Genomic DNA, 17,499 nt, shown 5'->3' with positions numbered 1-17,499 from the left:
ATTTATGTGTTTTTAAATTAAAATCAAAATTAAATGGTCATATGAATTTAAATATAATTAAAAGAAAATTTTACATAAATTTTAAAAAATAATAATAAATCCAATTACAAAAAACTTTTACTATTTTTTAATTATCATGTTCTAATAAAATTTTTATTATATAGTAAATTTTGAAAGTAGAATAATTAATTAAAATAATTAAAATAAAATTTATTTTTATTATAGTTCTTTTTAAATATGTATTATTTTTATTTTAATTATTTTAATTATCTTTTTATAATATGATTTAATTTAAAGATGAAAATGAATATTTTCTAATTAAATTTTTAATTTGTATTAGTTTTATAAATATTAGCAGGTTAGAGCTTTTTAATTTTTAATTCTGCAGTTCCTCTTCCAATTTTCAGAAGAAACAAAAGCTTTTGAAGGTAGATATAAGGAAGGTTGGGAGAAGTTATGGATATTAAAAACAAAAAAATAAAAAATTGATTCTTATCTTGTGTTTCTAGACATAAAATTTTCAATTAAAAATTATAATACATACAAATTTATTTTAAATTTGATCCAAATTAGATTGTAGGCTTCTCAAACTCTAAAGTAATTATGAAAACTTAATTTCTTCATAGACAAACAGAACATAAGACTGAGGAGCAATCGTCTAACACTTTGATGCAACTTAATTGATATATTATCACTCTTGGTTGAATTACTTAAGTATTGGATTTTTCACACTCTGATGATTAAACATATAAGTGCAGAAATCTGAATTAAACAGATTGAATTAAGCAGCATAGAGATGTGAACCTGAGTGTTCTAACTTTGAAACCAGTAAGAAGAAATTTAGATCGAGATGATAGATCAAACGCAAAGCACAAATTCCCAAAAGCATTTTTCTGCGGCTTCATGAATGATTTATGGTGTTAAATTGCTTAGCTCTTGGATCCTTTCTGGAGTGAAGGGATACGCTTTTGCTCCATGCTTCTCTACATGCTTTCTCCCCTCGGTGTTCAATTGTTTCCCCTCTTCATCGAAGATCACAAGGTAGGGCAGAAATGAGAAACTCAACAATCCGCGAGCGCGTTTGAGACCTTCTGAATCAGAGTAGGGCACCGCCAGCCATGGCATCTCGGAGAAGAATTCATTAAACGTCTCCTCATCTTCATCCTGCGAGACGTAGACGATCTCGAATCCTGCTTTCGCGGTTTTCGCCGAGAGTTCGCGGTACGCCTCCACCAATTTAGGGGTGAATTTCCGAGACGGGCAGCACCATGCCGCCGTATAGTACACCCCGACCGTCTTCCCTATCAATTCATCAATTTTTACCTGTAAAATTTATTCGTTCATAGCGTTTCAATACACCGAACTTGCGAAATCGACGATCGCTAAAGTGAGACTCAGACTTGATAGGCATGCTCTGAATTAAAACGTCATCAATTGAGCCCTCGAACTCAACTGCGGCATTCAGAAGTGAAGAAATTCTAGGTCAATTACCTGATCGCCGTTGTTCCGGATGAGAAAATCTCTCTGCTCACCATTTTCCTGCACGCCGGCCAACAAACCGAGAAGATTGATATCCCTATATGGGAAGGTGCGGATGGCTTGTTCGGATTTGGAGATTGTAAGATCATCATACATGGACATGGTAACGATTGAACTCTGCAAGAAAGATGTTCATGCAGTCACTTCTTGCACAATCTCTTTTGTATGTAGAAACTCCGAATTTTTTAAGTAATTCTGAATTGAAAATTTTCCATCAGCGAGAACTTCTCGAGGACCAACGCGGAAAACCCTAGGGTCTGACATTCTTTCGCCTCATTTTTAAGGTAATGGTACACAAATTCATAGCCATTGATGTAGCAATTTAATAAGGTAGGATTTGAAAATAAAGGTTATAAGACTTTAAATTTAAATTTGTGTGAATTGAATAAAATATTTTATAATTTTATATTATATTTTATATAAATTTAAATTTAAAATTTAAAATTCAAGTTTTGTTTGAGGTAGATGTTATGAAAACCATAAGAGAATAATGGTTATCACGTTTCGTTTTTTCATCCTAATAAATTCTTGGTTACCCTTATTATACATTTTCCCTCTCATTTTGACACACAAATATTGCGTGCTTGAAGACATAATGCATGTTTGAAGTAAGTAGGCATATAGAAAGAAAATGAGAGATAAAAAAAAGAGAGATATTTTGTACAAAAACGAAGATATTTTATACAAAACGAAGATCCAAATCATGTTGTAATTCCTCCCGAAATAGTAAAATTTTTTATCACATCCGATTGTGGAGTAGGCATAGATGAACTACGTAAATTTTTGCCTCATCTTTATTTATTTTTCTGCATATTTTATAACACGTTATCAGCACGAGACTTTAACTATTTGAGATATTTTTTTAAATCCTATTTAATTTATTTCTTGTAACTTTACTCCACAAGATTACAATATTCTCTTGAAGAGAATATGTCTTTTAAAATTTAAAGAATATCAATCTCTAAAAAAGATGGTAACTCCTAAAGAGTTTATATATTTAAATCTATCATTTATATATTTAATCTCCCGAAAAGATAAACCTTCTGAAAAGACTATATATCTAATTTTCAGAAGAAATGATAAATATTTACCTCTTGAAGAGCATATATTTTTAACCTTCCAAAGATATGTTAAATTTGACCTCCTGAAGAGGTGAAATATTTATCCTGCAGATGAGGTAATATATTTAATCTCCAAAAGAGGTGATAAATTATTACCCAATTTAATATTGTAAATTGAAATCATACTTTTAAAGAGTATAAATTGAGAAAATATAATGTAATGTTCCTAAAGAAACATAATTAAGTACCCCAGAAGGATAGAAATAACATTATATTATTATCTCAGTTTTATTTCAGTTTTTACATTTTGTTTTTTAAATTGCCTTAATATTGTTCATTTATTCAGATGTCAAACTTAAGTAAAGTTGAATTTGTTCCCCTTCACATCAAAGTCAAACACTTATTTATCATGGTTTCTTGATATTGATATCCATTTAAATGCAATGAACTTAAGAAATACTATTTTAAATGAAAATACTGCATCCCTACAGAATCGTGCAAAAGTTATGATCTTCCTTTGTCATAATTTAGATAAAGAATTAAAGACTGAATACCTCAATATTAAAGACTCATTTATCCTATGGAAAAATTTAAAGGATAGATTTGACCTCCAAAAAACTGTAATTTTATCAAAAGCGAGATAATGGTCAAAATTAATGACTTAGGTGTCATGAAAATGAATGCTACAAATGCAGAAGAAGAGGTCATTGGTCGCGTACCTGTCGTATGCCTAGACACTTGGTAGATCTATACCAAGCCTCAATAAGAGAAAAGGAAAATAGTAGAGAAATAGAAACAATTTTTTCTGATAATATAGTTCCAATAGACCTTGATGTTGATTCATCCAACTCTGTTTATTTTAATATTACGGATTTCCTTGTAAATCAAGACGAAAATAATGATGTAATATTTTAAGATATAAAGTAAGCAATATTGTATTTGGGTTTCAATAAATAAATTATCATATTTATTGTTACTATGATCAATTATAATAATGGGTTTTTAAAATATGTGTTGTAGTGTAAATTGTTTTAAAGCTTTGATCATGTTTTTAGAAGAAGTTTGTTTGACTGATAGTGCTACAACACATACAATTCTTCGAGATAGGAAATATTTCCATTACTTGAATATATCTTCAACAAATGTTTATACAATATCTAATTCTACAAATTTAATTGAAGGATCAGGAAGGGCTAATATAAAGTTACCGGCCAAATGTACTTTATTACAAATTGATGAAACTTTATATTCCAACAGATCTAGAAAAAAATCTGTTAAGCTTCAAATAGTTAAGATACAATGGATATCACATTGAAACTACAAATGAAACAATAAAGAATTCCTTTATATTACATCTATTGTTTCTGGGAAGAAATAAATTTTAGAAAAATTGTCTACTTTATCTCCTGCATTGTATTATTTAAATATTAAAGCAGTTGAATCATATAATGTCTTGTACCGAAAGTGCAATGACCCAAAGTTATATACACTTTGGCATGATTGTCTTGGACATCCTAGAGATGTAATGATGCAAAGAATCATTGAGAATTCACATGGTCATCCACTAATGAACCAGAAGATTTTTTTATTAAGTGATTTCATATGTACTGCTTGCTCTTAAAGGAAATAAATTGTCAAACCATCCATTTCAAAGGTAAGCATTGAATCTCCTAGTTTCTTACAAAGAATTCGTGGTGATATATGCGGACCAATACATCTACCATTTGGACCATTTAGATACTTCATGGTCTTAATTAATGCATCTACTAGATGGTCATATGTTTTTCTACTTTCTACTCATAATATTGTATTTTTGAGACTTATTTCTCAATTGATTATATTACGAGCTCATTTTCCCAATTATCCAATTAAAGCAATTCGTTGGATAATGCTGGTGAATTTACATATCAAACTTTTGATAATTATTGCATGTCACCTGGAATAGATGTTAAACATTTCGTTGCTCATACCCATACAAAAAATGGTTTAGCTGAATCTTTTATTAAAAGAATTCAACTCATTGCTAGACCTATGATTTTGAGAACCAAATGCATGTTTAGTTCATATAAGGTCAACTGTTTACAATAATCTTTCACCCATACAATTAGTTTCTGGGCAACAACCTGTTATTTCTTATTTAAAAACTTTTCGTTGTGCTGTATATCTTCCTATTGCCCTTCCTCAAAGAATTAAAATGGGTCCTTAATGTAAGTTTGGTATCTATGTTGGATCTGATTCCCTTTTTATTATTAAATATCTTGAACCTTTAACAAGTGATTTATTTAAAGCACGATTTCAAAATTGTCATTTTGATGAAACAGTATTCCGTACATTAAGGGGAGCAAAATCAGTGGCTAAAGCACAACATGAAATCACATGGAATGTCATGAGTTTATCTCATTTAGATTCTCACACAAATCAAAGTGAAATTGAAGTTCAAAATATTATACATTTGCAAGGGATTGCAAATCAATTAGCAGATTCTTTTGCAGATACCAAGGTCATATTAAAATCTCATATAACTGCTACAAATATTCCAGCACATATTGATGTCCTTGAAGGACAATAGTCGGCTAATGAACCTAAACCGCAAGTTAAGTGTGGAAGGTCTGTTGGTGTAAAATATGAAACTCCAAGGAGAAAATTGAAATCTGCAAGCACTCTAAAAGAGGTTACTAGGGTGAATAATTCATTCGACAATCACAAGCCCGTTTCTCCTTAAAATGAAATCCCTATTATGGAACCTCCTGAAGAGCAACCAATTGAAGAGAAAACTCCTAAAAAGACATCCCTTAAAAAGGGACCAGTACTTGGAAATAATAATGAGATCCCAATTCATTACACAGTAGAAATATGGGATAGAAATAAAGTTGTTGTCAACAACATATTTGCATATGCAGTAGCTACTGACATTATCAGAAGTAATCAGGATCCTAAACCTAAATCTGTTAATGAATGTTGATATAGATGTTATTGTCTGAAATGGAAAAAAGTTATCACATCAGAATTAAACTCTCTGCTAAAAAGAGAATTGTTTGGACATGTAGTCCAGATACTAGAAGATGTTCACCCCGTTGGATATAAATGAGTGTTTGTACGCAAGCAAAATGAAAATAATGAAATTACTCGATATAAATCAAGACTTGTGGCACAAGGTTTCTCGTAAAAACCCAGAATTGATTATAAGGAGACATATTCTCCCGTAATGGATGGAATCACTTTCAGATTCTTAATTGGGCTAGTTGTCGCTGAACAACTGAGCATGCGTCTTATGGACGTAGTAACAACATACTTATATGGATTCGTTGGATAGTGAAATTTATACGAAAGTCTTTGAAAGATTTAAATTTCTTGAAGCAAAACCCAAAAAATTATATTCAGTTAAACTTTAACGTTCTTTATATGGATTAAAGCAATTTGGACGCATATGGTACAATCGATTATGTAAGTACGTTGTGAAAGAAGGATTCATAAATGATCCGATTTGTCCACGCATTTTTATTAAAAGATAATAATCCGAATTTGCTATAATTGTTGTTTATGTTGATGATTTGAATTTATTTGGGACTCCTAAAGAGCTCACTAAAGCTACTAAGTATTTAATGATAGAATTTAAAATGAAAGATTCAGGAAAGACAAAATATTTTCTTGACCTACAGATTGAACATGTAAATGGTAGGTAGAATTCTTATTCATCAATCTAAATATACCAAAAATGTATTAAGGCAATTCTATATAGACAAAGTTTATCCTTTGGGATCTCTAATAATGGTGTGATCACTTGATGTTAAGAAGGACCCATTTTGACCTCACAACGAGGGGGAGGAATTACTTTGTCCTGAAGTACCATATTTAAGTGCTATCGGTTCTGTAATGTATCTGGCCAATTGTATAAGACCCGACATTGCATTTGTTGTAAATCTACTAAGAAGATATAGCTCTGCTCCTACTCGACGACACTAGAATTAAATTGAGCACATTCTAGGCTATTTGAGAGGTACATCTGATTTGGGTCTATTCTACTCATTTGATTCCAAATCTCAACTAGTAAGATATGCAAATACTAAATATCTATATGATCCTCACAATGCTCAATCTCAACTGAATATGTATTTCTTTACGGAAAAACTTTTATATCTTGGAATTTAGAAAAGCAAATGATTATAGCAACATCTTCCAATCATTTTGAAATACTAGCTATCCATGAAGTTAGTAGAGAATGTGTGTGGCTTAGATAAATGATTTCTCATATCAAAGCAAATTGTAGTCTTTAATCAATTAAGGATATTCCAATAATTTTATATGAAGACAACGCTGCATGTATAGCTCATCTAAGATGAGGATACATAAAGGGTGACAAAACGAAGCATATTGATGTAGGAAGGGTAGGGTGACCTAGTCCTACTGATTCAACCCTCACAAGCAAGCATACACACTCAAACAATTTAACTTAAGAATTCAGTTATCCAAACATAAGGATTCAGATATGCTATTCAAGTTTGGAATTTCAGAATTTCAAGCAAAGGGTTTATCAAATATGAAATTGCAAAATATGATACTAAGGTTTTAGTAATAGTAGGATTTGTAAGATAAAACAGGGTTTCAAACAGAAACTGAAGTTATCGCGAAAGTCTATGGATGCTTGACGTTGTTCAACACGCAGTGGGATCACACCTAGAGTCCTTTACGCAAGCTTGTGAATACCAAAATGAATGCAGCAATGCAATGAAATGACGATGGTGGCCATGTGGTGATATGAAAGTGCTGGCCGTGTGGATGTAACTTTGGTGGTGGTCGTGTGGATGTATTTGGGTGGAGGTCATGTTGATGAAAGGGAGGAGATGGAGATGGAGTCGCTGGATAGAATAGTGGTCTCTCACCACCTGATCTCTAGAGAGAACAACATAGCCTCACACTACACAATCACAAGGAATGGACAAAACTTAACGAGCTTCAACAAAGGAATTTTATTTTAATATCAATACTTTTCTCTCTATATAGTTCTTACAATGAAGGGGTATATATAGCTAGCATGGGGGGTCAAAGCATTAATAAGCTTAGCTTGTAGTGACCTGAATAATTATAATATTTAAATAATAAAAGAAGGGGAAAAGGAAAGAAATGAAAACAGGGCCTCGTCGACGAATTCTCAAGAGAACAAGAGGGGCTTGTCGACGAGGTGGTGATTCGTCGACGAGAAAGTACCGAAAGGATGTTTTAGGAATTTCTGAATTTTGTTAGCAAGGAGTGAGTTCGTCGATGAATTGTCTTCGTGACCTCGTCAATGAGATAACGTGGCTCGTCGACGAAGGCCATAGTATAAGTAGCCCTAAACGTATTTTTTCAGCTCATTTTGGCTGCAGAAATTCTCTTTTTCTCTTTCTCCTTTCGGTTTTCCTTCCTTCTCTCTCAATTTTCGGGTCTGTATGCCGCTAGATTGACAATTTGAAGCCACCATGACACTCTTAGGGAAGTTCTCTGCATATCTGCTCGAGTGGATCGTCGGTGGGTTGAGTTCGGAATACATCCCAGATTCAAAGTAAGACTTTCTACTCAATATTTGACTTCCTGACAGTTGTAGAAAGCGTAGTACGCGTAGAAATACTAAAATTTAGTTCTGGAGAATATCATTTTCAGGGTGTTAAACGGGGAACCCTGCGGGTGCAAGATTGTTTATTTTAAGGGCTTCTTAGGAATCAAGTAAGGGGATAAAGTAAGCTAGATGTTTTATGAAAAATAAGTATAATCTTATAACATTTGATTTTAGGAAAATATATGTATATAAATATATATATATATATATATATATGAGTATTATGTTGGGAAATACTGTCGAAAATGATGATATGTTCTGGATATATATAATACCCATTTTGTGTGGCATGAGTAGATTTTATGCTAAATTACTGTTTTTTGGGAAAATGATAATGTTATGGATATGATTTGTCAGTGCACGAGCCGAGTTATGGATATGTTTTGCCAGCGTACGAGCCGACCTATAATAAAATATGAAATGTCGGCGTACAGACCGATGATTATATATATATGCAAAATGATGTGATGATATTAACTTGGCAATTATTAGTATGAAATATTCATGTATCACAATTTGATTATATGCTATATGTTATCAGAACCTGGTTGGCTTGGTCTAGGCTAGCACTTATACGATATCGCTGCTATGTGTTTGTGATCATCATGATATTGTATTAACGCTGCTGTACGAAGTAGCATGAGGACGGATAGTCGATGTGGTTTTAAGAAGTGTGAGCACCCCTGGTATACGGACCAGGTCTGGCAGACCCATTGAACTTACAGATTATACTTTTGACTTGGTAGTGGTCGGCCAACCATTGTCAGGTCCCGCCTTCGGGCCACACAACCTAGTCATGTGGGGGTAATACATGACAACAGTCAGCTAACCTACTAGGGTTGTTTTCGTATTATTATTATATGAGATGGATTATGCTTAAAGAAATCATGTATGTTCTGCTATGCTGTGATTATACATGTTTTTCCCATAAATGATACATACAGTTTTATTAGTTATGTTTATGTATATGATTATATGTAAAACACCGAAATGCTCATGTTGCCACACACTAGTATTAGTTTATTTTCCTTACTGAGAGGTATCTCACCCCAAATTTCATAAACATTTCAGGAGCCCCAGATAGGAAAGCAAATAAAGCTCCGCTAAGGTAGTTATTGCTGATCTGCCCTATCTGAAGGGTATGTATTTTGTGATCGGGTCTGATGGATTTTGTGGGAAATGGCCCTTGGACTCTTTTGGGTGGTTTGCATATGTAATTACATTGGATATAGTATCTCTGGTATTGTGATGGATGGTATTGTATATGGTATAATGAGTTATTTATGATTTTTATGTATGCTGCTTAGGCTTCCGTGCTGTATTTCTCTTGTATCTCTGGTATCCACGGGTTTAAGTGGATTATGATCTGCTAAATTTGTTATTGTGGTTTTAATTATATTATGAAAATATTTTTTTGAAAATTAAGCGGGTCGTCACAATTTGGTATCAAAGCCTACGTTGTTAGGTTTTGTAGACTTTATAATGTAGCGGAAACGATACCAGAGTATAGGAAATGATTTAAGGTTTTGTTCTACAATCTATATGTAGGACTTCCGTGGTGATTTCTGTGTTTTTCTTAGGGTGACGATTTCAGGAAAACCATAGTAAACTACTGTTGGGCTATATTCCTAGAATGTAGGATTGGGGTTAGAAATAAGCTGAGAATCTTGAGATAGGAGGCTAGGTTTGGCGGGTAAATTATAAGGATAGGATTACTCAGTTGTGTTTGTTGTTTTTCAAGATGGATCCAGGAGGAGGTAGTGCCCATGCGAGTGGCAGTGATGGGGCAGGGCCCTCGAGTGTAGGCGAAACTGACTCTGATGCAGTATTACGTAACGTGACTCAACAGGTTATGGCTGAGATTGCTAGGAATTCTAGGGAGCAGGGTGGTCCGTCAGTTGGCCATGGATGCACTATCGAGAAGTTTACGAAGATGAATCCTCCGGCATTTTCAGGAGGGGCCGATTTTGTAGCCACCAAGAACTGGATGCAGGAGATTGAGAAAGTCTTGGTCGTGTTGTAGTGCACGGAAGAATAGAGGGTTCTCTTCGCCACTTATAAATTGACGGGGGAAGCCGAAAGGTGGTGGGCTACTGTGAGACTTCTAGAGCAGCAGAGGACTACGCCGATAGCCATGACTTGGGATCGGTTTAAGGAATTGTTCTTTAATAGATATTTTTCAGCTACTTTCAGGGAGGCTAATATGGAGGAGTTTTTGAGTCTGAAGCAGGGACAGTTATCAATCCAATAGTATACGACATATTTTATTGAGCTCTCTCGCTTCGCTCCATATAGTCCCCGATGAGATGAGAAAGGCGAGACAATTTGCGAGAGGTTTGAGGCAAAGTTTATTCAAGCAGGTGGTAGTGCTACGGATCCAGGATTTTGCTGAGTTAGTCAACAGAGCAGCTCTGGCAGAGATTAGTGAGTGTCTAGATGCAAAGGAGCAGAGACAAAGAAAAAGATTAGCATCTTTGGGCTACCAGTAGGGTTCTAGACAGAATCAGTGGAGGAGAGGAAACCATGGTAGAGGACGGAGGCAGGAGACTGCAGATCGTAAGGTACAGGTAGTGCAGGGTCCTCCAGTCTGCCATACTTGTGGGAAGAGATACTGGGGAGAGTGACGAGCAGGTGGAGTGGTCTACTATCGCTGCAGTAGACTGGGACATATGGTGCGAGACTATCCTACACCACCAGATGTAGCTCTTGCTCCTAAACCGTACCGAGGAGGTTATCAAGCGCCACGAGGGGGCCAGCAGAGGAATACGGCTCTAGCTAAAGTATTCACTCTGACGCCAGGTGACGCTGAGACAGTCGGCGACGTGGTGACAGGTATGGTTAACATGTTTTCTTTTTAAGTTATTGCATTATTTGATTTAGGAGCTACACACTCGTTTGTGTCTTTAGAGTGCACTAGACTATGTGGGGCAGAAACACAGTTGTTAGATACTGAACTATTGGTATTTATACCGATTGGGTCAGCAATGAGGTGTAGTAGGGTACTTCGAGGTTGTTCAGTTGATATTCAGGGGAAAATCCCGTCTGCTGATTTAATAGTGCTAGACCTGCATGGGTTCGATGTAATCTTTGGTATGGATTGTCTAGCAGCTAATTTTACCAGCATAGATTGTCATGCACGAGAAGTGATATTCAGACCTCCAGGAAGAGCAGAATTCAGGTTCGTAGGGTCACAAGTGCAATCCCCACCTCAGCTAGTTTCAGCTATTTAGGCAAGGAAACTACTACTGAGTGATTGTCAAGGGTTTGTGACTTTTGTGAAGGAGATGTCAGAGAATGAATCGAACCTTGTTAGCACACCTGTAGTAAAAGAGTTTACAAACATTTTTCCAGATGAATTACCAGGATTGCCACCTAATCGTGACGTAGATTTTCCTATTGATCTACTTCTAGGTACAACGCCGATTTCTAAAGTACCTTACAGAATGGCACTAGCAGAGTTTGCAGAATTGAAGAATCAACACAAGATTTGCTTGATAAGGGTTTTATACGACTTCGTGTATCTTCGCGGGGAGCTCCAGTTCTATTTATGAAAAAGAAATACGGGTCTATGAGGATGTGTATAGATTATAGAGAGATTCATAAAGTGACGATCAAGAACAAATATCCTCTACCCCATATAGATGATTTGTTTGACCAGCTCTAGGGTACACGGGTGTATTCGAAGATTGACCTCAAATTAGGATATCATCAAGTAAGAGTGAAAGCAGAAGACGTCTCGAAGACGATCTTTAGGACCAGGTACAGGCATTACGAGTTCCTTGTTATGCCATTTGGTCTGACGAATGCTCCTACTATATTTATGGATTTGATGAATAGGATTTTTCATCCATATTTAGATCAGTTTGTTATTGTTTTTATGGGTGATGTATAGGTCTCTTCGAGGAGCTTTGAGGAGCATGAGACACACTTGAGGCAAGTTTTGCAGATGCTACGAAAAAAGAAGTTGTATACCAAATTCAGTAAATGTGACTTCTGGCTTGAGAAGGTCATGTTTTTAGGGCATGTTAAAGTCAAAGGGAGGCCCAATTTTGTGTGGGGCCCAAAAGACTATGTGGGGCCCATATGGGTCTTAGACTCGGACTTGCTTCGACATCTCTACTCGAGTCTTTCTTACACTGAAAAGTTTTCAAAATAAGTCTTCAAATAATCAATTCAAAATCTACAAACAATTATGAACTGATGTGGACATCTAGAGGTCGTCCCATGTGTCATCATGTTGGCAAAGGAAATGTAGACATCGGCAGGCCGTTCACATGTCACAACATCTGAAAATGACATAAGTTGGGCATGATGATCCCCATCACATGTCTCTCCAAAATTCTTCTATACGCATAAACTCCAGAAGAATGGTGATATAGATATATGTTCAGAAAATCTAATCAAGCGATAATCTAGTAGATTTGTTTACCAAAACTTTACCTACTACAACATTCAAGAAATTAATTCATCTCACTAGAATGAGATATCTTAAAGATCTTAGCAGAAGAAGTTAATATATGGATGACATCCAATGAGGAGTATTATGAAAATCATAAGAGATTAATGGTTGTCACCTCTTTGTTTTTCCACCCCCAATAAATTGTTTGCTATCCTTATTGTCCTATAAAAGGGCACCCTCTCCCTTTCATTTTGACATACACACATTGCATGCTTGAAGACACATTGTATGCTTGAAGTAAGTAGGCATATAGAAAGAAGATGAGAGATAAAGAGAAGAGAGATATTTTGTACAAGTTCGAAGATTTTTAATACAAGGTTGGTTCCAAATCATCTTATAATTCCTCCTGAGATGGTGAAATTTTTTATTCCATCCGTTCGTAGAGTAGGTACAGTCGAACCACGTAAATTTCTATCTTATCTCTATTTATTTTTCTGCATATTTTATAACAAATCATTCATTTGCTAGGACACATTAATATTTTAGGCCAAAATCTATTATATTGATATTAACCTTCTTTTTCTACTAAATATATATGTATGTCATGTTACATAAGCACAAAGCTTTTATTTATATATGTCAAATAGTCTTTTTTTTAATAGCAATAACAAAATAATAATTTTTAAAAAATGACTTTTACTTGGATTCGTGTTAACCAATAAAAAGATTTTATATTATCAATCCTCAAAGCAAAAATACACAAAATTATTTCTTCTAAAAAGAAAAAGGAAATTATAGGGGCATGGAAATGGTAGGTGATTTTGACACTTTAAAAGCCTTTGAAATTTTCCTTTTAAAAATAGGAAAGACTAAAAATCAAAGGAAAACAAAATCACATGCTTTAAAAATATTTATGAGACCTCACTGAATTCCTACCTTGTCTTTAAAAATCACCACCCGCAATACCAATTGCCTCTACTGTCATAAGCAATATTGTGTTTTCCTCTCTCCTCTTCAGTCTTCACTTGCTCACTCCGAAATTTGAACAAGAAGCTACAGCGTCCATCCCATGCCCACTCACACTGCTTAGGAGTAAGAGACTCTGATAGGCACGACCAATGCAAGCTTCGATTCTCAGATACAAACTGTCAGTAGTTTAATTGTCTCTCTTCCCGTACTCTTCCTCACCTTCGCCTGCTTCGCCCCTGCGAGCGTCTCCGCCGGGATCAGCACCGACGGATGCTTGTTCACTCGAATTTATCTTCTTCTCCGGTCCTTCGCCGGAGAAAACGTCATCGACGACTATATCATCTTCTTAAATTTTGTATATTACTAAAATGATGAAGATGAGACCGAGGCTGACATGCGAAGTTTGGATAAAAGATGTTACTCCAAAAAAAAAATTTATTATATATAATACTATTAAAAATTAAATTTATTTTGATATAATTAAAAATTAAAAAATTAAATATTAATGATAAGTATAATTTGACATATATATATATATATTTCATTTTTTTGGTAATCAAACATCAATATATTGATCCTTTGATTTTTTTTTAAATAGCTTTTGCATTTCAAACCTAAGAAAGTAGCATTTAAATTAGACAAAAAGAAAAAAATTAATAATATTTTCATAATTAAATAATTTTAATACTAAAATTAAACTTTAGTGGTATCAAAAATTTTAAATAAATGTTCAACTCTTATTCATAAATTTCACCCGTCATGATAAAAAAACAACTACTAAATACATGATTTTCTTTTTCTCAGAAAGAAAAAATTATGAAACTCAAGGTTATCCTTTCATCTTTTGTGTTATAGGCTATACATGTACCTAAAAATAGGGAATTAAAATAGTTTAATATTTGAAAAAAGTAATAAGAAACATACAAATAAAATGTTTTTTCTTGTTGCTTTGATCTTTTTGTCCTTTTAGAATCTATACATACATATATATATATATATATATATATATATGTGTATATATATATTTAAATTTTTCAAAATTATCTCTTTGGAATTTACAATTAAAGAAGATAAATACAAAATAAAAGAAGAGAAACTTGATAAAATTAAATAAAATATTTTAGAAAAAAATTATTTTTGAAAATCTTAGAGATTTTGCATCATGAGTGTAACACCCCGACCCCGAGAGGCCTAGGATATTAACTTTTTACTACTAATTTACAGCGGAAGCAAATAAACTCAATTATTATTAAATCAGAGTACTAATTATCCATATTACAATCATTTATTTCAAAAAAAGAAAAATTATATAAGCATAAATATCTGAAATTATACTAATATTTCTAAACAATCTTTATTTTTCTATCCCCACCCGCATGCTTGCTAAGCCTGATTTCCAACATGCTCTTCAGAGTTATCTGAAATAAAAATATGATTGGAGTAAGACGACGCTCAGTAAGTAAATAAGATTATTATTAGTGTGTGGCAAAAATGAGTTTTTTAAAAATTTCGTAAAACAATATTTAATATTATAACTTCAAAACTGTCTCTAAAATAAATATAAATTTAAAAATTTCTACATAAAACTTTTACCATCAACTATAACAGTAAAATTTTATAATTATATAGTATAACTGTTAAATTAAACTTTTAACTTTAAAACTGTATAAATATTAAATGATAAATATATATATACTTTTCCTTATACGTTTTCTTTAGATCGTCATTTAAGCACTAAAATGATCATTTTCATGTAAACTTATATTTTTCCTTCAAATCATCAGTAACTTTATACACGTAATTAAATATGTATAAACATATATTATAAAAACCATCTTTAGGCCTATTTGTCGTAAGTCATGTTTAACCCCATGACTGAGTTGTACAATCCGAAGACTAGACTTAGCTGGCTGGTCGACCAAACTAAATCAACGTACATAAACTTTAAGTGAGATTTTCCTTATTAAGTCCTGGTCCGGAACTAGATGTGCACTCAGGAGAAATCCACTAACATAAATAATCACTCTATAAACAGTGTGGGTGTGATGACCCAAAAAAATATATATGTATATGATTAAAGTACAATAATAATAAAATAATAAAAATGGTCATTTAGTTAATATCAATATATAAGTATTTTTCTGTAGGATCCTTGATTCCATATTTGATGCCTAAGAAAGACCTTGTCTTAGCGAGTGCTCAGAGACCATTGCGGCTCAGTCGCTCCCTGGAGGTCGGCCTGGTCAAAATGGAATTTCATAGGATAAACAGGATAGACACTATTTGTACACGTAAATAAGTATATATACATAAAATAGTGTTCTGACAGACATAATTTGTCGAAATACATAATAAGATAATAATAATATAGGTATCATATGTGGGGCCCACAATACTATGTGGGGTCCACATGAGTCCCGGAGCCACAAGACACTGTTTATATACGTAAATAAGTACATAAAATAATGTTTTAACTGATATAATTTGGAAAGATATATGATAAAATAATAATAATATAGGTATCCTATGCGGGGCCCACAAGACTGTGTGGGGCCCACATAAGTCCCGAAGCCGTATGGAGGTTTTCACAAGTCTCAAAGCTATGTAGGATGCATAAAATCGTATAAGAGTTATTCGAGTTACGTAGGATCCATTCGGGTCTCGAAGTTGTGTGGGGCCCACAAGACCATGTGGGGCCCACATGAGTTTTTAAAATTTAAATTTAATTCTTGTTCAAAAATAAATAATAAAATAAATAAATACTTAAAATAGTTTATAAGTAATAACAATGATAATAATAATGACAATAATGATTAAGAAAAATAATAAAATAATAAAATAATTAATTAACTAATTGATTAATTAATTAGGTAAGTAGTTAATTAAAAATTTATTTAGTGGGAATGGTGGCAAGCACTCCCACATGGCCTCCATCCCCATCCCATACTCAACCCATACCTTGCCCATCCCTTGCCCATTCTTTAATTTAAAAAAAAAATAATAATAATTTCACCCATCTCCCCACACTTTTATAAATTCTATTTCTTCCCCAAAATTTTCCTATAAATAGGGAGCTCTCAACCTTCATTTTTCACAACAATTTTCCAAGGAAGAGAAGGATTAGTGAGTGAAAGAATTTGTGGTGGAGAGAGAATTTTTGAATAAATTCTCAATCACCCACTTTTTCCGATCTCATTTCTTAAAGATAATTATTGTGTTCGTAGCACACGGTAAAAGAAGAAGGTAAGTAAATTTGATTATGTTAGTATTTTTATTCAAAATTTATACCCGAGTTTATTTGTAAGTAAATTTGATTATGTTAGTATTTTTATTCAAAATTTATACCCGAGTTTATTTGTAAGTAAATTTTGATTATGTTAGTTTCTTTTTATTTTAAATTCATACCCGAGTTTATTTTGTACGTAAATTTTAATTATGTTAATTAGTTCCATAAAATTTCCATGAGTTTATTTTTACGCATATTTAATTATACCAGTTCTATCTTTAATATACTTGCATCTACTTTTGGGTTAAGAAATGTTTCAATCCTCTCGGGTAAATTTTCAGCATTTCTTTCTATTCAAAAATAAAATTATATATATTTTTAACACAAAAATTGTGTGGCATGAGTTTATTTTTACGTTGCATTTTTTATGAAAATATGAGTAAAGATGAGATTTTCACGATATTATTTTTAAATTGCATAAATTATAATAAGATGATTTTAAAACCCCTTATGGCAACGAAAGTTCAAAGTTACAGATGCTCGGTACCGCAGCTTAAAGTTTATACGGATCAGAGTGCACCCACACTGTTTACAGAGTGGTTATTTATGTTAGTGGATTTCTCCTGAGTGCACACCTGGTTTAAGTCCAGGACTTAATAAGGAAAATCTCACTTAAAGTTTACGTACGTTGATTTAGTTTGGTCGGCCAGCC

At 33.3% G+C, this 17,499-nt stretch overlaps 1 protein-coding gene across 1 annotated transcript; it reads right to left on the bottom strand.

Moving 5' to 3' along the window:
* Window positions 1-665: 665 nt before the first annotated feature.
* Window positions 666-1,873, bottom strand: LOC131144418 (probable nucleoredoxin 1). Its single transcript, XM_058093055.1, has 2 exons — window positions 1,492-1,873; window positions 666-1,323 (listed from the first exon to the last, which is right to left on the bottom strand). Exons 1-2 carry the CDS (start codon window positions 1,639-1,641, stop codon window positions 913-915), a joined length of 561 nt encoding a protein of 186 aa, XP_057949038.1. The 5' UTR covers window positions 1,642-1,873; the 3' UTR covers window positions 666-912.
* Between the last annotated feature and the right edge of the window lie 15,626 nt (window positions 1,874-17,499).

This window comes from Malania oleifera, chromosome 12, assembly GCF_029873635.1.
Source record: "Malania oleifera isolate guangnan ecotype guangnan chromosome 12, ASM2987363v1, whole genome shotgun sequence".
NCBI classification, from domain to species: Eukaryota; Viridiplantae; Streptophyta; class Magnoliopsida; order Santalales; family Ximeniaceae; genus Malania; species Malania oleifera.
The sequence above is the reverse complement of the archived record's forward strand: the minus strand, read 5'-3'. Positions and strand labels throughout refer to the sequence as shown.

What these genes read in the sequence shown, in the direction of transcription:
- LOC131144418 (XM_058093055.1), bottom strand. Translation starts at nt 1,641, where the DNA reads ATGTCCATGTATGATGATCTTACAATCTCCAAATCCGAACAAGCCATC. An exon ending in TCCGGAACAACGGCGATCAG is followed by an intron (nt 1,324 to 1,491) that starts GTAATTGACCTA and finishes TAAATTTTACAG; the next exon opens with GTAAAAATTGATGAATTGAT.